This window comes from Lactuca sativa, chromosome 3, assembly GCF_002870075.4.
Source record: "Lactuca sativa cultivar Salinas chromosome 3, Lsat_Salinas_v11, whole genome shotgun sequence".
Lineage (NCBI taxonomy): Eukaryota > Viridiplantae > Streptophyta > Magnoliopsida > Asterales > Asteraceae > Lactuca > Lactuca sativa.
The window spans coordinates 45,641,629-45,658,257 of NC_056625.2; the positions used below are offsets into that span (position 1 = coordinate 45,641,629).

The 16,629-nt window shown below is 32.9% G+C and overlaps 1 protein-coding gene across 1 annotated transcript; it reads left to right on the forward strand.

The window, feature by feature from the left end:
* The first annotated feature begins 14,242 nt into the window (after positions 1 to 14,242).
* On the forward strand, positions 14,243 to 16,265 carry LOC111912372 (uncharacterized). The gene is made up of 5 exons (XM_023908105.3): positions 14,243 to 14,725; positions 15,267 to 15,389; positions 15,612 to 15,717; positions 15,806 to 15,921; positions 16,024 to 16,265. The coding sequence occupies exons 1-5, from the start codon at positions 14,390 to 14,392 to the stop codon at positions 16,183 to 16,185; spliced, it is 843 nt and encodes a 280-aa protein (XP_023763873.1). The 5' UTR covers positions 14,243 to 14,389; the 3' UTR covers positions 16,186 to 16,265.
* Positions 16,266 to 16,629: the final 364 nt, after the last annotated feature.

The window sequence follows — 16,629 nt, forward strand, 5'->3', positions numbered from 1 at the left end:
TCATGTAATCGAGATGGTTAGAAGCTGGTTGGGAATCCAAGATTGGAGGACCACCTGTAGGGCTCAAGTGAGTCGGAATGAGGATCCTGAGATGCTTTCGTATTAGTAGCCAGTGACAGAGCCAGCATGCAGGATTGTGTAGATTCAGGAGTTGGGAGTTTGGAAACTTCCCAACAATAGTTTCTTGTATCCGGATTAGTAGACAGTTGGTTTGGGAACCAAGCCGAAGAATTCCTCGACGAAGCGCTAAGTATATCAAGGATATAAGATGTCGAGGTTGATGCAGTATTCAAAGACTGAGGGATGGTTTTGAGAAATCAGGATGAGGAATCCCTAGCAGGACTAGGGATAGTCAGGATGTCCTCAGATAGTAGTAGTAGTGTCGTAAGTCTGCGGGGGTAGCCGTAGCATTCACTAGCAATCAGATAGTAGTAGTAGTGTTGTAAGTCTGCGGGGGTAGTCGTAGCATTCACTAGCAGTCAGATAGTAGTAGTAGTAGTAGTAGTAGTGTTGTAAGTCTGTGGGGGTAGCCGTAGCATTCACTAGCAGTCAGATAGTAGTAGTGGTGTTGTAAGTCTGCGGGGGTAGCCGTAGCATTCACTAGCAATCAAATAGTAGTAGTAGTGTTGTAAGTCTGCGGGGGTAGCTGTAGCATTCACTAGCAATCAGATAGTAGTAGTAGTGTTGTAAGTCTGCGGGGGGTAGCCATGACATTCACTAGCAGTCAGATAGTAGTAGTAGTGTTATAAGTCTGGGGGGGTAGCCGTAGCATTCACTAGCAGTCATATAGTAGTAGTAGTGGTGTAAGTCTGCGGGGGTAGCCGTAGCATTCACTAGCAGTCAGATAGTAGTAGTGGTGTTGTAAGTCTACGGGGGTAGCCGTAGCATTCACTAGCAGCCAGATAGTAGTAGTAGTGTTGTAAATCTGTGGGGGGTAGCCGCAACATTTACTAGCAGTCAGATAGTAGTATAGTGGTGTAAGTCTGCGGAAGTAGCCGTGGCACTCGTCCAGTTAGTAGATAGCATGAGCGCGTTATTGGACGCGGGGGAAATAGTAGTATCCACCAGTTCGGGTGCAGCAGTGAAGATATGGGAATCCCGGGTTAGATTTCGGATTTTCCAAATGGTTCAGTTATGGTTAAGTCGGCGATTCGACAGTCGGATCGTCACCATAGTTATGAGATCAGAGTAGCAGTGGACCGTTGGGGTTCGTGTATGTTAAGGGCTACCGTTAGTCTGGGAGCCATCATGTTGTTAATCGTGGAATTGATGATGTCAGGATGTGATGTTTGGACCTGATCGGTGGATCGGAAGGCTGTTAGAGCCACAACGACAGGATAACTAGTGGAAAATAGTTCCAGAGAAAGATTTAGTTCAGAAGTCGTGGGAGCGACTAAGTAAGGAGTCCTTTGACTCCACAGTTGAGTTGGAATTCAGTGTTTTAGTCAGTTCAGTGTTTCAGGCAGTTCAGTGTATCAGGCAGTTCAGTGTTTCAAGCAGTTCGGTGTATCAGGCAGTTCAGTGTTTCAGGCAGTTCAGTGTATCAGGCAGTTCAGTGTTTCAGGCAGTTCAGTGTATCAGGCAGTTCAGTGTTTCAGGCTGTTCAGTGTATCAGGCGGTTCAGTGTTTCAGGCGGTTCAGTGTTTCAGTCAGTTCAGTGTTTCAGGCAGTTCAGTGTTTTAGGCAGTTCGGTGTTGCAGGCAGTTCCGTGTTTCGGATAGTTGCAGTATGAGGGTCAGTATTAGTATAGTTAGTTGATTTGGAAATGGCAAGTCCCTATCAGCAGGATCAGTTGAGCCTTCAGCCAAGTATAAGTGATCTGTAAGGATAGCTAGGCCGGTAGCTTTTCTTTCATGATGGAAGGCTCGAGTTAGGAGTTGAGTAATCAGATGAGAGATAAGCAGGCTGGTTCCAGCAGCATCGATTCAGTATGGATGGCAGAATGGATAGAACAGTTATAGATAGTCGAAGTATCTTCAGGAGTCGCTGGGAGCGACTAGGAGATTGCGATAGAGTGTAGTGACCGGTGGGAGTCCGGTAACTCAGATATTGGCAGATTAGTTGGACCAGGGTGGTCTCAGTGCATCCGGTAGGCGGATGAGGGGTAACAGAATTTTCATTCGAAGGAAGTAACGTTAAGGAAATTATGGAAAAGAGAAGGATTCAGTACGTACCAACAGTAGTGACCAGCACTGTGAGTGGCTGGAGTGATGGACAAAAGGGTGTTGGTTTTCCCAGACAGAGAGTTTGAGGCAGTTCGAAGGACAGTTGGCCATAGCAAACTTCGAGGATGAAGTTTAGTTTAAGTGGGGGAGAGTTGTGACACCCAAGATCAGAAAGGCCAAGAAAAGGAAAGAAACCCTAAGTCAAGGAGTGGACTCGTCGAGCCCAGGGAGGAACTCGACGAGTCGGAGCGGGATCCGGGGGATCGAGTAAGTGACCAACTCGGCGAGTCGGCTCGTGAACTCGACGAGTTGGGTCTGAACGAGGAAAACCCTAAATCCGGGACTTGGAGCCTACTTAAACGTCTCATTCTCCTCCCTATGGTTCCTTTACTGCCTCTCTACCCCAAAACACCAAACCCTAGCCACCATATCCGTTTTTGAGCTAGATGTTGCCTTGAAGAGTGCATTAAAGCTTGGAGAAGGAAGAAAGACCTTGGAGGTGCAAGAAAGGACTGTAGATCCGGGATTGAGAAGACATTTCAGACCAATTGGAGGTAATAAGTTGTTGCTTGGACTCCCATTTGCACCTAGATCTATTCTTATGTGTGAGTTTTGGACATTTTTGGCATGATAAGTAACCATTTAGAGCTAGAGGTCCAGATCTGAGGTTGCTACCTCAGATCCATGCTTGTTTTGGTCTAGAATCCCCTAAAGTATCAGCCCTTGGTATGTTGGAGAAGTATGTTTGCCATAAAACCTAGTTTGAATGTGTTTTGAGCCTAGATCTCTTTAGCTACACGTAAAGTTTGCCACTTTACGTGAGGAATAGGCCTTAGAAGTATGGATCTATGATTTGGAACCCCTGTTTGGCTCGAAAAGCCACTGCGTGGATTAAGAGTTGTAGCGACTCGGCGAGTCACATGGGTGGACTCGACGAGTCGGATGAAGTTAGGCATGAACTCGGCGAGTTGGAAGAACAACTCGACGAGTTGGTTGAAGATTGCCTTGGGCTCGGCGAGTCTATTCTTGGACTCGGCGAGTCAGGTCGCGAAACCCCAAACCCTTCGAGTTGAGACTCGAATCAGTGAGTCGGGTGGAGACTCAGCGAGTTGGACAGGTCAGGACTCGGAAATAGTTGGACTCGGCGAGTCATGGACTGACTCGGCGAGTCGAGTCGCGAATAGAAAGACCTTGAGCAGATGAAATCGACGAGTCATTAGGTGGACTCGGCGAGTAGGGTTGACTGGGAAGGTTGACTTTGACCATAATTTTGACTTTGACCAGAGTTGACTTAGTTGACTTTTAGAGGACTGCCAGACTAAGTGTCATATTGATATTGGTGGCTCTGAGAGCTGGAGGAGCAGTGGCTCAGGGGATTGTCGATTAGCAGCCAGAGGATTATCGGTAGAGCTCAACAGTTCAGGTGAGTTTCATGCCAGTAGGAACGGGTCTAAGGCCACAATGCCGGCCCATTTAGTTAGCAGTAGTTTCCGGATTTTGGTCCGATGCAGTAGTTAGTATGTTTGATGCCTTCGTGGCTCAGACAGGATTTATGTGTTATGTGTTCCGGGCTACGGCCCGATGCAGTATATATGTTATGTTAGTAGATACGTGTTTATGTTATGCTATGTTCAGACAGTTCCGGATTTCGGTCCGATGCAGCTAGTTCCGGACTCCGGTCCGATGCAGGGGACAAGGTCCCAGTCAGTTCTGGACATTTGTCCGATGCAGTCAGTTTCGGACTTCGGTCCGATGCAATCAGTTCCGGACTTCAATCTGATGCAGCTAGTTCCGGACTTCGGTCCGATGCAGTGGGCAAGGCCCAGTATGTGCTTTATTTGTTATTGTGTGGTATGTGGTAGTTTGGGGGAGCTCACTAAGCTTCGTGCTTACGGTTTCAGTTTTGGTTTTAGGTACTCAGTTTTCAAAAGAGGAGCTCGGGAAGATTGCAGTACACACACCATAGTCAGTTAGCCTGGGAATGTTTGACTCTGATAATGAGATTATGTTTCGAATTAATACTCGAAAAATTATGTTATGACTTATGATACGATTTTTATAATATGGTTTTAGTAATGTTTTTAAAGAAATTTTAGTCGTGATTTTTGGGTTGTTACATAGTGTCTTTCTAATAATGATAATAAGTTGGTTAATAAAGTTAAATAAATATCAAACCTAAAGTGTAATCATAAATAAACTAAATTCCAATTTTAAAATAATATCTTTACTTCTACTTATGAAGTTATGTCTTTAATTTTTAACATATTATACTTAATTTATTAGATTTAAAATGTTGTTGTATGTAAACCATCATTAGTTTAAAGCTGCAACTTTTGAACAGTTTGGACAAAAATACTTCAATTATTAATTTAAATATAACATTATAGTGTCAACTTAAATATAAATTTTATTTTCACTTAAAAAAACCAAATTAAGAATATTTTGTAAATGGTTAAAAGTGATAAATTGTAGTGATAAATGCAAAAACAAAACTTTAATCTCAATTTAACTAAAATATTTCCTAAAGATGTTTTTATAATCGTTAAAAGTTTTCAAATAAGTAACTTAAAATAATTTACAATAACAATAGTTAAAAATAACTTACAGTAACTTAGTTAAAAATAACTATATATAAATAATTATATTGTTACATTTAAAATCAAAAAACAATGTTTGATGTTTTAAATAATTATAATGATAGAAATTAAAAAATCAATCAAATAAATTTTAAAAAATTAATCAACAATAATAACAACTACAAATAACATTAAATCATATATTATACTTAATTTTATTCACGTGTAATTCGCGGTTTGAAGTCATTCAAACTATTGAGATAATGCAGTTATAATAGATGTATATATATTATTATTATATAATTCAAAATAATCAATATATTATATCAATTTAGTATACGAATTATGATATAAAATTTCACAACATCATTATTGTTATATTTAAAAAAACATATATATGTAAAGACTTCAACTATATAGGTATTTTTCACGCAATGTGCATGCATTTGCCTAATGTGTGTGTGTGTGTGTGTATATATATATATATATATATATATATATATATATATATATATATATATTGAACATCGAAATTTATTAAAGAAACCAAGTGACCAACGGGGAGCTCGACCACACATTAAAAGTTCAAAATAGAGAAAACTACAAAATAAACAAGTTTAAGCAAACAAAATTTATAGAGGCAACATGCATCAAAAGTTGTGCAACAAACAATAGATAGTGACCAGCAACCATCATTGAGGGATAAACGTCAATGAATGCATGTATTTGAGGGAACTTGAACCAAGATTTAGGGAGGAAACAAGAGATTCCGCATGGCAAAGGCAAAATCCACCAAATACCATCCCAAACATTCAAGATAGAAATAACAATAATTAAAAATAACTTGCAATAACAATAGTTGAAAATAACTATATATAAATAATTATATTGTTACATTTAAAATCAAAAAACAATGTTTGATTTTTTAAATAATTATAATGATAGAAATTAAAACATCAAGCAAACAAATTTTTAAAAAATAATAAACAATAATAACAACTACAAATAACATAAAACGATATATTATACTTAATTTTATTCACGTGTAGTTCGCGAGTAGAAGTCATTCAAACTATTGAGATAATGCAGTTGTTAGGTGCATTTTGTGCACCTTTTTGCACACCTTCTGGTCCCATTTCATGCATCTATTTAGCATAATTGTCCTTCATTTGTCTTGCATTTCATCATATTTCATGTTAGTCTCTAGAACAACCTTATTTGCACATTTTCATGTCTTTTTCAGGTAAACCGGAGGTTTGAACGCGTTTTGGGAAGTGTCGGGAAGCATTGGTGAAGATTTCGGGATGATCGGGTGAAGAACGAAAAAGTTGGAAAAATCAAGTTTGGATTCGGAGTCAGAAGGGTACACGGGCCGTGTTGGATTTACACTGAAAAACCAACACGGGCCGTGTTGACCAAAAAGAGGAGCTGTTGACCATGTTGAACACGGGCCGTGTCAGATTTACTCTATGTTCAACACGGGCCGTGTTCGACCCAGAAACCAACTTTTGACAGTTTTTCCTATCTTTCATATTACGGGTTAAGGGCCATTTTTTGAAGAACACAACATATCATAGCACATTTGGAGGAGGATTTTCAAAGGTTTTTGCAAGGGTTTGATTAGCAATCATTTGGAAACATTATTTCTAGTATTTGTAAGTTGTAATTACACTTTAATTCCATATTTTATTCTTGTGATCTTGTTCTAGCCATGTGTGGCTAGAACCCTAGTTTCTCCAATTTCATATTTTGACTTCTTGGTAGTGACTTCAATTATATGACATGATGTTTGTTCTTAATTTCTATCTAATGAATTTGATTTTGCTTCAATCGAATGTTTAATTCTAATTGTGATTCTTATTGGCCATTTGAATTAGGGTTAGGTTATTCAAGTTATCTCTTTTACAAGATCCGTAATTGTTTTGTGAAATTGACAAGTAACAAACATTAAATTGACCTCTATTGAATGAATTTTGTGTAAATCTTATTCATACATTTTTAAACTCCCGAGCTTATGAGGAGTATTAGGTGTTGTTGGGAACATTCACATAAAGCTTCATGCAATCTTATAATCTAATTCTAAGAGCCTTTTTAGATAAGGTTAATAAGGTTAGGGTTAATCAAAGAGCTTGTTTTGGTTAATTAATACAGTGAATGGGAAGTGTTAGAGCTTATTAGCACTTTCAAGTACCAACTTAGATAGAATTGAACGAATATTGTGTCATCTTTGAGTCACATTGCTAAGTTGTCATACATGAAGTTGGAGTCGTTACAAAATCTGAATCTAATTCCCTAATTTAGCTGATTGTGTGTGTTTTTAATTTGTTTGTTTAGCCATTGTACTCTAAAACCCCCCTTGTTACTGTTGGTGACTATAGTACCTTGTGCAAAGAGGTATAGACTAATTATCACGTGTCTTTGTGGATCGACCCTGCTTGCCTTGTACTACCTTTTAGTGCAATATAGTGAGATTATTTTGGAGTATATCGTACCCTTTTATTTGTTGGGTTTGACACGCCTAACAGCAGTTATAATAGATGTATATATATTATCATATAATTTAAAATAATCAATATATTATATCAATTTAGATACGAATTATGATATCAAATTTAACAATAACATTATTGTTATATTTAAAAAAAACATATATATGTAAAGACTTCAATTATATAGGTGTTTTGGCATTCGCCTAGTATATTTATAAAGGAAACATTTTTCCTTTCACCACATTTATTTGAAACTCGCATGCATTTTCCTTTCACCACATTCATTTGAAACTCCCATGACTTTTCAATTTATTTCTAATAATAATTATAAGTTAGTTAATAAAGTTAAATAAATATCAAACCTAAAATGTAATCATATATAAAATAAATTCACATATTAAAATAATATTTTTACTTCTACTCATAAATTATGTTTTTTCACTTTTAACATATTACTTAATTTATTAGTTTTAATATATTGTTGGATGTAAACCATTATCATTTTAAAGATACAATTTTGGAACAACTTGTATAAAATACTTAAATTATTAATTTAAATACAACATTACAGGGTCAACTTAAATATAAATTTTAGTTTAACTTAAACAACCAAAAAAATATTTTGTAAATAGTTAAAATTGATAAATTATAATGTCTTTCTAATGATGATTATAAGTTGGTTAATAAGGTTAAATGAATATCAAACCTAAAGTGTAATCATAAATAAACTATATTTTAATTTTAAATAATATATTTACTTTTACTGATAAAGTTATGTCTTTAACTTTTAACATGTTATATTTAATTTATTAGATTTAAAATGTTGTTGTATGTAAACTATTATCAATTTAAAGCTACAACTTTTGAACAGTTCGGATAAAATACTTAAATTGTTAATTTAAATATAACATTAACGTGTCAACTTAAATATAAAATTCAGATCCACTTAAAAAACCAAAGAATATTTTATAATAGTTAAAAGTGATAAATGCAAAAACTAAATTGTAATCTCAAATTAACTAAAATATTTCCTATAGATATTTTTACAATCGTTAAAAGTTTTCAAATAAATAGCTTAAAATAATTTACAATAACAATAGTTAGAAATAATTGTATATAAATGATTATATTGTTATCTTTAAAATCAAAAAACAAATTTTGATGTTTTAAATAATTATAATGATAGAAATTAAAACAATAAGCAAATAAATTAAAAAAATTAATTAACAATAAGAACAACTATAAATAACATTAAACAATATATTATATTTTATTTTATTCATGTGTAACTCGTGGGTAGAAGTTATTCAAACGATTGAGATTATGCAATTATAATAAATGTATATATTTTAATATAATTCAAAATAATCAATATATTATATTAGTTTAGTATACGAATTATTATATCAAATTTAATAACAACGTTATTGTTATATTTAGTAAAAACATATATTTGTAAAGATTTCAACTATATAAGTGTTTCTGTGCAACGCGCAAACATTCGCCTAATATTGTACATAAAAATATGCACTTTTAGCCACAATGTTTTACACATACATATAAAAATTTGCATTTTTTATATATTTATAATTTGTGTAGTTTGATAGTTTAGGGCCAACATGAGACTTTTCACCGTGAAGAAGAAAAAAATAAATAAACGACAATGACTTTGAAAAACACAAGAAGATGCAGCGTAAGGAGATGTTTAATATTCGTAGAAGAAGATATGCAACAAAGAATATGGTTGTGATGTTGTATGATATAAATTTAGAATTTTAGATAGAGGATAATTGAGATAAGTAGAAATAAATAGAACGTGGTTTGATGTGTGGATAAAAAATGTCGCAATTGTGAATATATATATATATATATATATATATATATATATGTGTGTGTGTGTGTGTGTGTGTGTGTGTGTGTGTGTGATAGACCAACTCCAATGGGACACTAAAAAACATTATTTTAGTGTTAGTTTTTCTCTTTTATCACTCCAACCAACCTCTAAAATACACAATTTTAGTGTGTGGGATACACTACAACACCAAATATGGAGGCCAAAATGTTTGGCCTCTAAAATACACCATTTTAGTGTGTGGTTGGATTGGTTACACCATTTTAGTGTTTAAAACTCACAATTTTTATGTTTTACCATTGGAGTTGGCCTTAAAGATATCATTTTTCCAATTTTATTCATTAAGACATTTTTTAATATTAAGTAAAAAAGAAACAACTTTACAATTGAACTATTTAAGTTTTTATATATTAAGTATACTAGTTTATAACCCGTAAGAACCACAGTTATAAAATTAATTAAACTTTCATGTTAAAAAATCAAAATTTTTTATCAAATATTTTTAATAAATTATTACTTAAGAGATATTTTTAATTATATAAAATTATAATCGTTGATTTAAATAAATATGTGAAGGTATATCACCTTATAATCTATATTAATTTTATTTTATTTTTTAATCTAATGTTATTAATTTAATATAGTTAAACTAAAAATTTGAAAATTTGAAAATTTAAAATTGAAAATCAATTATTAATTTAATGTAATTAAAGTGAGAAATTTAAATTTTGAAATTTAAAATTGATAATTAATAAGTTGACAAGTGACATGATATGTTACATATTATATTAATGAGAAGTCTAATAGTTTGACACTTGTCAATAGGAGAATAAACTTATTCATTTATTAGAATAGGAAGAAAGATTAAGTCAAAAACAAACACACCATAACAATTGATATATACCAATACCATCACTTAAAATTTTAAAGTTTTGGTGTCATTCGATCCATATCCGTTATCAAATGTGTACGTCTTTTTAAGATATGATTATTAGGATAAACTAGTTTATAACCCGTGGGAACCACGGTTATAAGATTAATTGAACTTTAATAGTTAAAATTTAAAATTATTAGTAGCTTATTTTAAATAAATTATTAATTAAGAGGTTTTTTTAGTTATATAAAATTATAATCATTGATTTAAATAAATATGTAAAATTATATCACTTTATAATTTTTATTAATTTTATTTTAATTTTTATTCTAATGTTGTTAATTTAATGTAATTAGAATAAGAAATTTAAATTTTGAAATTTTAAATGAAGAATTAGTATGCTGACAAATGGTATGCATTAATTATAAGACATAACAGGGTGAAACATGACAATAAATAAATAAAATTTACATTAATTATGAGACTTAATATGATGACACATGTCAAAAGGAAATTAAAAACTACTATTTTATTAGAATAGAGAGATTTTGATATCGTTCGATCCGTATCCATTATCAAATGTGTCCGTCTTTTTAAGATATGATTATTAGGATAAGCAATAAAAAAAAAAAGTCAAAGCAATATATGTGTTGGTTGTGAACCAATTTAAATGGTTTGATCGTGTCACAGATTTTGAGGGTGACATTGATCCTTAAAATTTTTGTTTATTTAATAGCAAATTGTTGGTGGAAAACCATCTTTATGTATGGTTATTGAATATTGACCAAGTATTTTGCATATGTGTGGATTTACCATTTACTTGGTCCTTAATTCAATAATTTGGTATAAAACGAATGAGGTATATGAATGGGCCCCAAACATAACTCAATGTAGTTGTTGGACTCGGCCACGATTAGAAGAGCCCGGGTCTTTGAAACACGAATGGATGTCTGGACAACAACATACAATAAAATAATAATAATAAAATGTGTGTTCGAATCACAACCAATATCGTAAATACAAAAACTCAAATTATTTGAAATCAGTGATATCTTGATATTCTCTTTAATAGTTACTTATACATTATTAATCTAAGATAGTTCATACAAAGAGAATGTTGATATATTAAATTGGATAGAACCACTATATTATCTTTATGTCTTAGTATAACTCTCTTATAATTTCAATACATACATAAAACAAATCCTTTATGAAACATAAAAACTAATATATTAATTTTTGAGCATTTAAAATCTTATATCATATTAATCAATACATAAAACCCCTCTATCAAATGTTTTGTAATATCATAAAAACGCAACTATTATATACATCTTATTGAAAAACCTCTTATTAGAGCATAATTGGACGGTTTAAAAAAAATATCATGATTTTTTTTTTATAATTAACATATAATAAAGTGTGTTTTCTGATATTTTTCCATAAAGTAAAATACTCCTGGTCTTGGCGTAATCCATAAATCGGATAATCGAAAAAAGCAATGTGTTGTAACTGTAAGTAAGTCGTAACCAACTATTTATTAACGTGTTAGAAATATATCCACTTCCACTTGGATGACTAAAACAACGTAAACGGCGACTTAATCGTATATACTATATAGATGTGTCAATTAAGCCGTGATTGACAAATTGGTTTTTATTTGAAAAAGACAAAATCAAATTTTGTTCAATTCTTGTTTGATGACGTGGCAACCGACGACCCTTTCCAACCGGCCACCGCCGACTTCCACTCCGGTTTACCTTCCGTTATTTCGTACAACATAAATTTTAATTTTCCCGTGAACATTTAAATATTTAATCATTAATTTTTATATATAGATATTTTAGTTAAATGTAAGGAGCGTGGAGGGTGGTTGGATATTGGTGGCGTAATGGAAGGGATAAAATTGATTAAAACTTAAAAGGGGAGCGTGGCGACGTGGGAGGGTGGACTGTGGAGCACATCTCCTTTGCACACCATTACCATATATGTCACGTATATATGTAGCTCTTTTTTCTTAGGATAACTATTAATCTATTAATATTTTCATAAATCTAATGTATATTTGAATGGGTAAAATTTATAAAACTCATTAAGCTTGTATAAAAATAATGTTTTTAATACTATATGATTTTTTGTTTAGGTTTAGTCATTAAGTTTTTTAATTGTTGCAGTGTTTACCGCTTGATTTTAATTGCTCAACACACTCACCCGTTGATGTATCACTTTTAAAAATGTGACAATGGTGCTGACATTACATGATCCGTTGATGTATCACTTTTGATAATGTAACAATGGTGCTGACATTACATGATGAACTCTTTGAAGACTTGATAGTGAGAGTCAAAAAAAAAATTATGACTTTGTTATAGTTTTCAAAATATATTCATATAGTGACTTTTGTGCAATTAGTCTTATCATTTAAAAAGAAAGTGAAAACTCAGTTGGCAACCGAATAACCAGTTGCGTTTTTTATACCCTAAAAATAAAAACGTTTTTGGTTACGAGGACAAAAAGATGTATATTTTTTCTTTTGGTCAATTCAGAGTTTAATAGAACAGTTGCGTTTTTTATACCCTAAAAATAAAAACGTTTTTGGTTACAAGGACAAAAAGATGTATACTTTTTCTTTTGGTCAATTCAGAGTTTAATAGAACAATTGCGTTTTTTATACCCTAAAAATAAAAACGTTTTTGGTTACAAGGACAAAAAGATGTATACTTTTTCTTTTGGTCAATTCAAAGTTTAATAGAACATTCAACACACGTATGACAACCACCGTAACATCAATATGTATGGAGTTACTCATGTTGGTGGTGGCTTGTTTAAGATCATTCCTCCACGTATATGATCTTCATGAATGTATGTTTTGTTACTTAAAAATGAAATTAGAATATTATTACTTTATAACAATTGTTATTGGTCTTTAGATTTAAAGTGACCTACAAGAAAAAAAAAAAAGATTATACATTATACACACACTAGTATATAAACAAGTTCGATAATTGAATAGAACCCGACCATGCAAGTTACAACATTACGAATTGTATATATTCTCTAAGGATTGTACGTGACATGAAAGTAATACAACAAAAATAGATGTTAGAATACAAATTAATAACAATATTCTTCTTTGCAAGTAAGTGGATCTTGCACAAATGGAGCGATGATGATTGCATTAAAATACTTAAAATTTTCGAAAAGTGGTACCTAAGGAAACATGATTAATTGTTAATTTTATAAGTCTTTCAATAGCCCAAAAATATACGACGCACACATCACTCTTTATCTACCGATGTTTGAATACTTTTCTAGTGTAGGAGAACAATTTGAAAAAAGAATGTAAGAAAATACTTGGTAAATATGGTTTTTACTTTTATATTACAATTAGAGAAATTAAGTATCCTTCTACATTTTATTTCTACTATCCTTCTATCCACATTAAATATGAACTAAAATATTACCGGTTTCATTAAAAATGTTATTAAATAAGACATATGTTAACATTTGATATGACAGAAAGATAAATAAAAATAAAATTTATTAATATGTCATCTATCTTATTTATTTAGGGTGGCCAAAACCTAACCAATTACTTGGTTGCGTATTTTTATTTTTTATTTTATTTTATATGATATGATCAAATTGTACAAAATAATCATTTCTCATACTAGTGTGGTTAATTGGTTAGACCAATTTTTAAAGGGAAAATGACTTATTAAGGTAACTAACTATTTCAGTTGTCCATATATAGGTAATGTTTTTTTTTGTACACATTAAGGTAACTAACTTGTTTTGTTTGTTCACATTTAGATAATATGACCGGCTATTACCTGTTTTTGCTTATGTGGCATCCACCTGACATATAACTTGAATACGTTGCACCTACGTGACATGGTGCATATATGGGAAAATGACTTATTAAGGTAACTAACTATTTCAGTTGTCCATATATAGGTAATGTTCTTTTTTTTGTACACATTAAGGTAACTAACTTGTTCTGTTTGTTCACATTTAGGTAATATAACCGGCTATCACCTGTTTTTGCTTATGTGGCATCCACTTGGCATATGACTTGAATACGTTGTTAAGTTTTTTTTTTCAAAAATAATGTAAATGTTACAAGTCGGGTTGCTGGGTTGTTGGGCCCTTGGGTATTACAGGCTGGGCAACGGGCATAATCCTCTAGGCTTTTTTTTGCAATAGAGAAAACCCCAGGCCCAGGTAGTAAAATTGATACATATCATAATTCAGGGATAAAAGTAGAAAGTATAATCTTCAGGAATCTTGATTTACAATGTAACACCTTGTATCCCGCCAATATGCTCTTTCCCCTTCGGGTTCCCGCCAAGACGGCTCTATCACAATCTCCAATCTCCTTTGAGTGAATCACTGAATCTAAATTGAAAACCCTATACCCCGGATCGGAGAAAATGGAGACCAACGGTGGTAGTGGTGCTGCACCCACCGGTTGTTACAAGTGCGGCCGTCCAGGACACTGGTCCCGTGACTGCCCTTCAGACCCCACCTCTAACTCTAACAATGACGGATCTAATAAGAAACCAGCAGCATCGTCGCATCCGTTCAAGGCAAGCGGTGGCGTAGGTGGTGCTTCATTTCAAGGCCAAAAGCAGCCGATTGAAAAGCCGAAGAAGGTTCCGAAAACCAGGCCTAAGCTTACTCCGGAATTGCTTCTATCTGATGATGGTCTTGGATTCGTTCTTCGACATTTCCCTAAAGCTTTCAAGTACCATGGGCGTGGTCACGAGGTATTGATTTTTCCTTCCAATTTAATCTTAATTTGTACGCTCCTAACTAGATATCCACTAAACCCTAATAAAATATCTACAAATCTGAGAAATTGGAGCTTCCGGTGGCTGGCACATTGACGAATATCTAAAAAGGCACACTGTATTACAATATGCAGCGTCAGTGATACTTCGATATGCGTTCCCATTATATGCTGGTTTGTGATGAATTTCAGATATGTTTCTTTTGGCAAGTGAAAGATACCAACTATGTATTTTACATCAGTAATCCAACTCATACAACGGGATAATGTGCAAATCCATAGTGAATCGCAAATAAACCTTATGTTTCTGTATTGCAATGCCCATTATGCTATACCTAATAACTAAAGTTAGAAACTTTGTTATGAGGTTAGCTTTATTTTTTTCACCGGATGTTATTAGTATTTTAGATATTGTAAACTAGTAACTAGGGTAATGTATTCTGCTGCTGAATTCATTGAATATTATGATGAAGTTCAAAGAAACCATTTGTATCTAACTGCATGGATAAAATATGCAGACAAATGATTTGGGGAATCTACTAAGTTTGTATGCAGAATGGCACTCACATCTGATTCCTTACTACTCATTCAACCAGTTTGTTCACAAGGTAGAACAAGTTGGTGCCACAAAACGTGTCAAGGTAAAGTATTTCCTTATAGTTATCAGTTGTAATTTTGAGATGAAACATATAACCTGTTGTTACCACATGTATGTGCTGAGTTTAAGCCTTAAGGGCCTAATAAGTTTTTGATCTTGAACATTTTGAAATAAATAGCATTTCCTGTTTTATTTTACAAAAATTTCAATCTGTTTTTTTGCATGTATATGTTTGTGTGATATTTAACAAATTTGGGTTAAGCAGTTATGCTTAAATGATCTGCGAGAAAAGGTTGCACATGGAGGGGACCCAGCCAAGATACTTGAAACAACCCAGCAAAATGAAAATTCAAATCCTAATCCTGAACAAGGTGCTTCTGCAAAATCTTTATTTTTTTCACTATGTAGTAATCAAATTATAAAATTTCAAGTATCTGATCATTGTTTTATCTTGTGCAGATGTTAATGACTTGGATGATTTAAATCTTCACCCAGAAGACAATTTACCAAATAATGATGACACAGATGATTTCCAGCACAATATGATGAATGAAATTTTTGAAAACCCTACTGAAGTAAGCTAAATCCAGTTTCTACTTTCTTGTTTATATATAATAATAATAATAATAATAATATGAATCTAAGAAACTGATAATGATGTTTTCTTTTTTTGGTAGGAGGCATCTGGGGAGTTGAATAATGAGGCTATGAATGCTGATAAATCTGAAGCAAACATTGAAATGACAGAAGAATTAAAGGCTCGAATAGAAGCAAACAGGCTAAAGGCATTGGAGAGGGCTGCTGCTCGAAAGCGAGCTTTAGAATCTCAGGAATCTTGACTTTATTGTCTGTTGTTTAAACTCTTTTATAAGGAATACTTACTTGATTACCATGACAAATATATACTGCTTTTCCCTAATTCTGCTTTTGGTTTGTTAAAAATTATGTTAAGAAAGTTAATTTAGCAAGTAAAAACAATTGAAATTGTCATTTTTGTTGAAGAAAGTTATCTGCTCTTCATGCTGCTATGGAATTTGTCAATGCAGCCAAAGAATAAAGATAAAATTCAGGACCCAAATAAACTTAATATTTGCAACCTTTGTACATAATAAAATCAACTTAATTTTTAAATCTATCGGTATCAATATACAAGCCTTTGAAGATTCCATGAGCATTTTCCATCATGATTCCGGTTGTTCAAAAGAAAATTAATGATTCAACCTTTATTGTTTCCGTGTAATCTTCAGATATTACCTTGTTCAAGTCCACAAAAGATGATATGA

Excerpts from the sequence above, each read along its gene's own strand:
- LOC111912372 (XM_023908105.3), top strand. The coding sequence starts at position 14,390 with ATGGAGACCAACGGTGGTAGTGGTGCTGCACCCACCGGTTGTTACAAG. Across the intron at positions 15,390-15,611 it reads GTGCCACAAAACGTGTCAAG|TTATGCTTAAATGATCTGCG; the intron begins GTAAAGTATTTC and ends TGGGTTAAGCAG. Across the intron at positions 15,718-15,805 it reads AAATCCTAATCCTGAACAAG|ATGTTAATGACTTGGATGAT; the intron begins GTGCTTCTGCAA and ends TATCTTGTGCAG.